The following is a 10,000-nucleotide window of genomic DNA, read 5'->3' on the forward strand; positions in this document are numbered from 1 at the left end:
TATATATATATATATATATATATATATATATATATATATATATATAACTGTTTGTGTTCTGTGCATTGTGTTAACGAAGTCGATTTTTCAATTTCATTCACTCTCTCTTTGACTCTCTTGTTTCTTGCTATCTCTCTCTCCCTTTCTCTCAATATTTATTTCTTTTTGTACTCCTGTATCATTTCGTTGTTGTTGTTTTTTTCTTCGTCTTGCACATCAAATACGTGCTCCCCATTCTCTGATATCGCGCTCCCACCGCCCCCCCTCCCCCCAGTGAAGAAGAATCAAATGCGACGGAAAAAGGGCGAATAGATTCATTTTCTATATTGTTTGTTATTGTTTTTCCCTTCTTCTTCTTCTACGGTGTGTGCTTTCCAATCGACATAAATACATGTCCTGCCCTATATATGTATACGCAATTTTGTGTTCAAATCAATTGATTTGATTTCGTTTTCTTATTATAGTGTCGCCTTCGTCTTTGCCTCACTCTTTCTCTCTGCATCGTTACACGGATTGTTTCGATATCGATGTGTGTGTGTCTATGTACGATGCACAAACGACAAGTAGACTGTGAAGCAAGAACATTGAGGCGAAAAGCCAAGGGACAATCGTACACACACACGCTCACCAGAAATAATCCATATTAAATGGACTTTGAACAGAAGAGAAACGATGACAAATCAAAGTAATATACTGCTTAATTCAGTCCATATATAGAATTTGACGTACGTTTTTTTCCTCTTTTGTCTGATTGTTATACATACACACAAATACACGATCGAACAACAACACATAGAATCATAGAGACAAAAGCAAATAGAATGAGCGATACACACACACGCTGAAAGAAAGAGAAACAGTAAATTCAAGCTCGATATTGCTTTATTACAAACAGCTTTTCGATTTCGATAAAAATAAACCCTCAATACAATCGTTGTGTGTGTTGTGTATGTGCATTTTTTTTTTTACAGTTTGTATGTGTTTGTGCTTTGAAATTATTTTTCGAGGTTTGGATTGCTTTATGTGCGTGCGTTTTGGCTAGTCCCAATTCGATCGAATCTCTAATAACGATGTTTTGTGCTCGTCAAATCAAAAATCCGCACCGTTTTTTCTATGTATTCCGTTCACTTCGAACGACAGAGAGGGATGAAAGCACACATGAAAGCAGAATAAGAGATGATTGATCATTTAATAATTGAATTATGCATCATATGTGGATTGCAGACAAGATAGACTTGCAGTTTTTTTTTCTGTTCATTCCATTGCCTCTCCACTGTCGTCAACACTGAGTGAGAGGTTCTTGTTACTGCTGTTGCTGCTGCTGCCGCCACTGTTGTTTTTTTCTGGTTTGGCTGTTCATCCATTCAGTATATGTTTTATAAATTTCAAGCCTGTGACGTGAACGTATATATAAATATATATACGTATATCGGCTTAACGATGAAACGAAAATGCACGCACAGCACGAGAAAATTTATTAGAATCAGGCTTTCGGATAATATAATGGAAACATCAACAACATCAATACGAAGAAATGAACGCGACTCTCAGTCGGATAGAGACACTCAATAAATTTTTTTTGTGTATATGCGTTGCTGTCGCTTCGCTTTCACAGACTTTTCACTCACTGACATCATGCAAAATCCATTAAAGTTAATCCAAAAATAATGATTTTATATCGAGAGAGGGAGAGAATCCACAGAAATGATCGCGTTACATTTTAATGCGTGTTTGTATGTGTGCATGTGTATTTATGTCGCAAAAGAGATCTCTCACTGTCACTACTACTACTACTATTGCTGCTGCTGTTGCGGCTGCATATACGCTTCTGCAAACGAGGCAGAAAAAAAATTGAATGTTTGTTTGGCTGAAGGGTTTTTTATATTTCATCAACAGAAAACCGTTGTCATGAAAATATGGTTCACTTCATATTCGTTTTGCAACATAATTGCTCTTATTTTTGGTTGCAAATGAATGACAAAACGCAAACAGCAACAGCGACAATAGCAAAAAGTTCAGTTGGGTAGTAACAGCAGCAGCAGCAGCATAATTTGAAGTCGACAAAAAATATACACGAAATTGTTCATATTTTTTGGCATTCAACTTGAATAAGATCGACGATTACTCTGTCAATGCATTTATCAGCTTTTATTGATATTAATTTTTTTCGCATGTGCGTTCGCACACAGAGAATAATCGGTTGGGCACGCGAGCAAAGGAGCAAACGAGAGAGCGAGTGAAAATAGTGACAGTCAATGCCGGTCGTCAACCAGAAGCGGATTTAAATGGCGAAAGCGAGAAAGTCTTTCGCAGAAAAGGGAAAAAAATTAATAACATAAGCTCTAATTAATGTATTTTATTATGATATTTTAAAGCGCATTTTTTGCTGTGAACACAGAGGCGAAAAGTAGATTTTAAAATTTACTGCACTCCGACGTGAGGGTAATTTCCGACCAACCAACGATGTCGACGACGATGGCGACGGCTCTTAAAAAAGACCCATCGTCGAAAATGACGACGACGACGATGACGAGGAGCAAGACGCATTTGACAACAGACAAAAAAAAACAGCACAACATCAGCCAGGCAGCTCGGAGCGCACGAGGAAAGGAAAATGCCAAAAATAGACCATATAAATGGAATGCATAACATAATCCGACACAATGCACGCCGAAAAGCTGGAATCGAAACGGTACAAAACCGAAAAAGCTTTAGCAACATATTTAATATTCGGTGCACGTTTATTCATTTTTGCTTTCCATTGATTCCGTCCATCGTGCCGTTTAGCGCGCGCGGCCATATCAAAAATGATGCACACGAAAAATATATATAAAACAGGAAGAGCAAGAGCAGCCGAACGAGAGTAGGAATGGGTGAGAGAGGAAATTTGCGTGTGGGGGTTCGCGGGATACAACAGAAGCCAAAGTAATCGAGAGAGTGAGAACGAGAGAAAAGGAGGAATTGCCATCCAATCTCGGCAGAACAATTAATATTTATTTTTTTTTACTTCTCCCATTCAGTCATTCACATTCTTTGTGAGTATGTGTGTGTGTGTGTGAGTGTCGTTTTTGAGTTGGTCTCGCAACATACGTTGCACATCGATTTCGAGTTGTTGATCTGATGGAGATGGAAGCCTCTGTGTTCATTTTAATGAGTATTTTCTGAAGCGTTGTTGCCCGCACCGTTTGGTTCATTACCGTTCTGTATGTGTGGAATATATGCTTACTGTGTCTCCCCTTATTCCCGCCAATCTCTCTCGCTCTGTGTGTGTCGTCAGAGAAATTGTTGACGCTTTTGCATTTTTCGATCGTAAATGGAGACTACAGGATTTACAAGATGAGCATGTTTTTGAGTTCGCTGACGCGCTCACGCGAGCATGCCCCATACAAAACATAATGTGTGGGGCAGGGGGAAGCTGAATGAGAGAGAAAAAAACGCGATGAGAATTGCCATTGATGGAAACATTGTCGACGAAATCGGTGCTTATATTTAAAAATTATTATTGACAACTTGTGTCTGTGTCAGCGGGAGAAAGTGAGGAAGAGATAGAGAGTGTGGGTGCGAGTGCGAGTACAACGCAATAGCAGCAACATTGTATATATGTAGCGATCAGGCTGAATGATGTTGAGCCGCTATTGCTGATGAAACCTTTTGTTTTTAATCTTTTCCCATCTACCGTTTGCAATTTTCTATTTTGGTCGCTAAACAAAAGGAATTCGAGCTGGGAATTCGTCGTAAAATCGAAAGCTGATTCTCATTTTAAAAGTCGTTTTTCTCATCTTCAGCTATTTTCGTGTGTATAGTTGAATTGAGGATATTGTTGCTGTTGCTGTTGATGTTATTTTTGTTGAAAGTCGTTTTTTTTTTCGCTTGTATGCTCTTCTCCTCGTTGTCTCAATTCTGTTATTTAAAATGGCATTTTTCATCGTTTTTTTCGCATTTTCGCTAAATGCAAACGAAATAAAATCCAACCATACACAGCACAACGGCAACATCAAGCGAGGCGACAACAACAAAAATGAAAAATATATAATCAAAAAACGGGGCGCTGCAGCGTGTAAGTGTGTAGTCACTACTAGTTTGGTCTATGGCAAATAGAATAAACTGCCAATGCCAAGTGGCAATTGGTGGCAAAGCACGGTGGGAGCAGGGTGGCGAATAGTAGAGAGTGAATGAATGTGGTGAATGAGAATAAAGGGTAAACGAATATAATCGAGATTCATGAGAAGATACGAATATGCAACTATGAATACCATGAATAGAATGAAAATGAAAATGGTTTTATTTTGGACACAGCTAGATTGTGATGGTTGTTAGTTTTGCTTTTGCTGCATCCTTTCATTCCTCTCCATGTATTCTATACTCTTCAATTCGTTATATCATTTTCTGTTGTGGCTATTGTTCCTTTTCATTCGTTCAAATGCTTCTTCTTCTTCTTATTTTTCTTTTAAGCACTACCACCACATTGACAAGTTCTTGTTTTTCGTTTTTCAGTTTTCATTTTCTTTCGTCGATTCTTTTTTCCTTCTTCTTCTTCTTCTTCATCTATTTCATATTCAAGTTTTGTTCATCGTAAATTATGTTTAGCTCTTGTCGCCTGTCTACTTACATAATAGCGTAGCTGCATTTGTGAGTGGTGCACTGGGCTGGGTGGTAGCGGCCGGAATTGATGGTTGAGTCATTGCTGCTAAAGCTGCTAAACTTTGTATGTTCATCGGTGGTAAGAGTCCAGCGGCTGCAGCTGCTGCGGTTGATTCAGCCGATTGTGTATTTAAACCTAAAACATCAATTTAATTAGAATAGTAGACACAACGAATATAAATTAGTGATGTAAAGCGTATTTTATGCATATAGATGTGTACACATTGCTAACATCTTTCTATGAGTGCGCTCTCCGCTCTCTCTCTCTCTCTCTCTCTCTCTCTCTCTCTCTCTCTCTTTCTCTCTTTATCTCACTTTCTCATTTGCGGACATCAAGCCTTAGACGTGCAACATGGCATGGCTTCGACACAGTCAAAAGCTACCGAAATGGCGACCGTATAGTAGAGTGGGTGAGACAGGGAGTGAGCGATAGTGGAAAAGAGCAAGTCGAAGTGACAAACTGAACACGAACATGGACATCAACATTAAACTCATACGTCATTACGTACACTGCACTTGAAACGTGGTGGCATTGTCGACGTATTTGAAACTTTTCGCTCAAAACTGAAATAAATTGCTACTAATTAGAAAACTTGTACCGTTTTCTAGTTTTGCCGTTCCCCAAAAAACCGACGGCAAACGTTTGTCGACTGAGAGAGAAAAACCCAAATAAACTGTCACAAAATTTTTGAATCACTTTATAAGTACATTTTCAAATGAGTTTCCAGTCGTTTCTTGAAATTAGATGAGGCAAAATACACGAAAGGGCATTTAACTTATTAAAATATCCAAAGCGATCTAACTGAATGGCGAGTAGAACGAAGTTTAGCCAGCAACAAGGAGACAGTTAGAGAAGTGTTTGTGTTTGTGTTCGTAGTCGTGTTTGCGTGTGTGTGTGAGAGAGAATGAGAGACAAAGTGAACATTTTCAATTGATTCGTTTGTAATCTACGATCGTCAAGCGAAAAGTTTGCCATTTTTCTCTCTCTAAAATGCAGTTAAAATTTTGCAAACGACGAACGACACACATATATATATATATATATATATATATATATATACATATAGAGGAGAAGATGAGGAGCGAACGAGCAAGAGAAAATGAAAATCGATTATGGGAATTTGGTTACCTTGTAGAATTTGTTGTTGCAAACCAACTGCCTGCAATTGTTGCAATAGATGCAATGAAGCTGGTGATATTGATTCGGTAGCAGCTAGAATTGGGCTGGATTGCTGTGGCGGATTTGGTAGTATTGATGGTGTGGATGGTGCTGTCGTCGAACCAATATTCATATTAGCTGCAGCTAAATTCCATAGATTTGCCTGCATTTGCTGCATCTTCTTTTGTTCCTTTTCCTTTTGTGTATCGGCAAATTTGACGACGATCGGTGCACTGCAACCGTCCATTGTATGCGACTGATGTAAACCCTTCAAATTGTAACGAAATACAGCATGCGAAAATCGTATGGATGAGGACAAAAAAAAACGAGAAACAAGCAAGCAAACAAATTATTATATTAAGCATACTGAAATACATGTAGATAGCGAATAAGAGAAGGGAAAAAAATTCAAATCGAATCCCCGAGTTACAAGTAACAAGTAACAAGAGCAGACCAAATAACAGGCCAAACAAATTCGCTCTATATTTCGCATACACAGACACCCACACACTGAAGAATGAATGTTGCCGGTTGGAGTACGCAAATCAAAAAGACAGGGGATACTAATAATGGATACTTTTTCAATGCATTTATTCTTCATCTCTGGTTGGTTGTTTTTTTCTTTTTCTTTTTCTTGTGCTACTCTCTGTGTATTTTTTCTTCCTCATCTCTTCTGTTGTTCTCATCGTCTGTTTTCTATATTTCGTTTTGCCGTAATTTTCTGCATTTTTTTTTCTCCTCTCCTCAAAATAACTCATATTACAAGCAATATTTTATATATTTTTATCCATCATTTCGATATTGAAGATTCAATGTGTACATTTTGTGCCTTTCACCCAACAATTTTTGCAGTCGGAGGTATGAGTGATTGGCATAACACACATATATACACAGAGAGCGAGAAACAAGAGAAAAAAAAATGAAATAAAAATGTAAAAAGAAACCATGGAGATCACGAGAGAGAGAAAGAGAAAAAAAAAATGAAAATACATCGGTGGAAAGCATAAAAAAACGAGCACTTCATCGCTTACGGTAACTCGCAGGCAAATGCTGAATATTTACGGCGTAGACACTGTGTATATGTGTGTGAGTGTATGTTTGCGAAAAAATAGCGATGACAGCACAATTCACGAAGGGAGGACGAAATTATGGAGGCTACAAAGGAATAAGAATATCCATCGGGGCAAAAAAAAAACAACTACGAGCACACAAAGAAGAAGAAGGAGGAAAAGAAGAAAAAAACGAAGAAATTGAGCAATTTACCTTAATCGCGCCAATAGCTGCCTGCTTCGATGAGAACGTTACGAATGCACATCCTTTACTTTGTGCATTTTGATCACGTAAGACCGTGCATTCTTCAATCGGGCCATGTTTCTCGAACAATTTGCGCACATCGGCCTCGTTCAATTTTTTATTCAGCATACCAACGAACAGCTTACGCTCTATAGAAACATGCGGGATGGAGAGAAAAAAAAAGGGAGAGAGAGAAAATATTAGAGACATTCAATACTTCGATTACAAACGCACCCGCAACACCCGAAGATGAAACGAGATAAATAAGAGCATCGTAAGACGTTACACATTCAAACATACAAATTAAATAAAACGAGAGTGGGGAATTTTGTGTGTGAGTGAGACGAAGCGAAAAATTTATTGTAAACCAATCCAAAAAAAAACGAATTCAGACGCCGAAAATAAAACTAATGACAAAAATTGACATCAAATCATCTCTGTTATGGTGCACGAGGCAAAAATGATGATGACGACTTGATGATGAGAGTGGGGAAAAATGCAAAAATAAAATGAACCGAGTCATTGGATGCTTCTGTTGCGGCTGCTGCTACCACTGCCGCTGTTGTTATTGTGTGTATTCTTTTATATATGTATCGAAAATACTTAAAAACGAAATAAAATCGAACAATGCAGACGAGTGGGTGGGTTGGTTTGATACCATGGGTTCATCAATTTTGTCAATATTTCATATCATTTCGTTTCGGATTTTTTTTTCCTTCTCCTACTCGAAAAGTGATCACGAGCTTAGCTTTTCATACATACCGTGCTTCACATATTACATTACTCATATTAATATGCTGTACGTACACCGATTTCTTAAAATGACAGCAAGTCGTTCGTTCGTACACACATACATACATACACATTCACGTTCTCAATATAAAAATGATATAAAAAAGCCGATGTGTGTAAAAAAAGATAAACGGACATAAAAAAAAACCCTCGACCGAGTGAATGGAGAAAAAAAACCAAACAATAGCTTAAAAAGATAGGCACAATGGAACGAGAGAGAAGAGTGAACCTCGCTAGCATTGTTATCCACCGTGAATAATACAATTAAAAAAGAGAGAGAGAGAGAGAGAAAGAAAGAAAAGAAGAATGCTTTGGGTCAGTCGAAGGAATCATGGGAAAGGAAACAAGTCAAATTAATAACAAAACGACAACTCAAGGAAAGAAAAAGTCGGAAGAATGGAGCGAAAGAAGCAGAAAAAAATGTGATAGTTGTGCATTGGGGCTGTACGCTTCGTTCTTTCATCCATTCCCCCGTCCCTCCCATTCTTATAGCGGCCTATATCATATCGTATCGTATCGTATCGTAACTCATAGTATCAATTATTAGTGAAGTCATTTATTACAAAATGTGAAAGCTTCGAAAATTGTAAGTCTTGTAATTGTTGTATCCACTCATTATTATACTTCTGTTCGGTACACAATTTTTTTTTCCGTTGTTTTTCCACTTCTTTTTCATTGTGGTACACAAACACTTGAATTCACATGAAAACAACAGCAACAACAACATGAAGAAGAGTGCGGCGAGTTTGTGTTTGTGTTTTATGCATATGCGAGTGGCATATTTTTGTGTCCTGGCCGAATGAGCCCGTCAAATTGGAGTGGGCACTTTAACATGCAAATGGACTAAAGAATTTTTCCCATGTATAGTGATAAGTTTATAAACAATTTATACTGAACGAACGAACGAATGAACGAACTAACCAAAATCAACCGACCGACCAAACCGAATAAAACGGACGAAGCTCTCTAAACAGATACACTCACACACACACACACATAACACACAATTGCGATACGAACGATGAGTCAAACGCAATCATAGGAAATAAATATCAGATCCGTTTATCCAGCTCCAAAATGGTTGTTCCGTGTTTTAGTTCGCCTCGTTTGCTCGCTCGCAACTGGATTTTCGAATAAAAAGTGATCGATAATCGATATCGATGAATTACAAATACACATATTAGAATAGATGTTTGTTCAATTGTATTATTAACGGTCAATATGTAATTCGTTTTATTTATCTCTAGGGGCTTCTATCACTCACAAAATAGAACGGCAATTTCCACATTGTCCGTATCGAATACATGTATATATATATACAACAATTTATATAATTTGGTGGATCTCTCCAGTGCACCTCATGAATTGGCCATTCCAAGCTAATATTTGTGGATTAGTTGTCATATTTGTGAAAATGTATGCTTTTGCAGCAATTTTTTTTCATCGCTGCTGGTGCTACTGTGCTGATGTTGTTGTTATTGGTGTAAATCAAATATAGATTCTGACAAATGAACTGAGATCAAGCAACAAAAAAAAACAACAAAACACACACACACACACCAACACCGACACAACAAACAATTTGCCAGGCCGACATTTTGCTCGTTTTGCAAACGATCGGTTTATACTTTTGGGCTGAATCAGTTGGTTGGGTTTTTGTTTTGGTGTACACGGGCCCATATTTTTTTTTTCTCTTCTTGTTTCGAACGTTTAATCCCCTAGATTCTTCCCTTTTACCATCAAGTGCTCTCCTCGATGAAAATTACCAATTTTCATGTGTTGATTTGAATGGACAAACAATGGAAATGGAGAAAGAGAGTCAGAGTCAGAGGCGGCCACTGGATATTTTCTGATATTATGTTGCGTGTACATGAGAACCATATTTTTTTATATTTCATTTTGCTTATGTTTGTTCGTCCTCTATTTACCCAGTGGCCGTCGTTTTTTTTTCTCTCTTGTTGTTGTTGCGTCCGTTGTCTCTTTGTTGTGCTGTGTATACTCCTCTTCTACTTGTCGTTTGTATCAATTTTGTTCCGTCTCTTTCTCTCTTTCCCTCTGCTACGATATTAAAATAGAATTTTCTTGAACAAATATTGATTTTGTGTCAATGATTCG

General features: G+C 37.7%; 1 protein-coding gene across 9 annotated transcripts in view; it reads right to left on the reverse strand.

Annotated features, from left to right (window-relative positions):
- The window catches only part of LOC129577665 (CUGBP Elav-like family member 2), a 75,872-nt gene that overhangs the window by 24,676 nt on the left and 41,196 nt on the right, over positions 1-10,000 (reverse strand). For all 9 annotated transcript variants that reach the window (XM_055465093.1, XM_055465097.1, XM_055465092.1 and 6 more), the window contains 3 exons: positions 7,064-7,242; positions 5,771-6,068; positions 4,610-4,777 (listed from right to left, as the gene is read on the reverse strand). In XM_055465093.1, coding sequence (XP_055321068.1) covers positions 4,610-4,777; positions 5,771-6,068; positions 7,064-7,242 — 645 coding nt within the window. The remainder of the gene's footprint in view (positions 1-4,609; positions 4,778-5,770; positions 6,069-7,063; positions 7,243-10,000) is intronic.

The sequence above is a fragment of the Sitodiplosis mosellana genome, unplaced genomic scaffold, assembly GCF_009176505.1.
Source record: "Sitodiplosis mosellana isolate CC-2019 unplaced genomic scaffold, AAFC_SMos_1.0 Smas_scaffold_6197, whole genome shotgun sequence".
NCBI classification, from domain to species: Eukaryota; Metazoa; Arthropoda; class Insecta; order Diptera; family Cecidomyiidae; genus Sitodiplosis; species Sitodiplosis mosellana.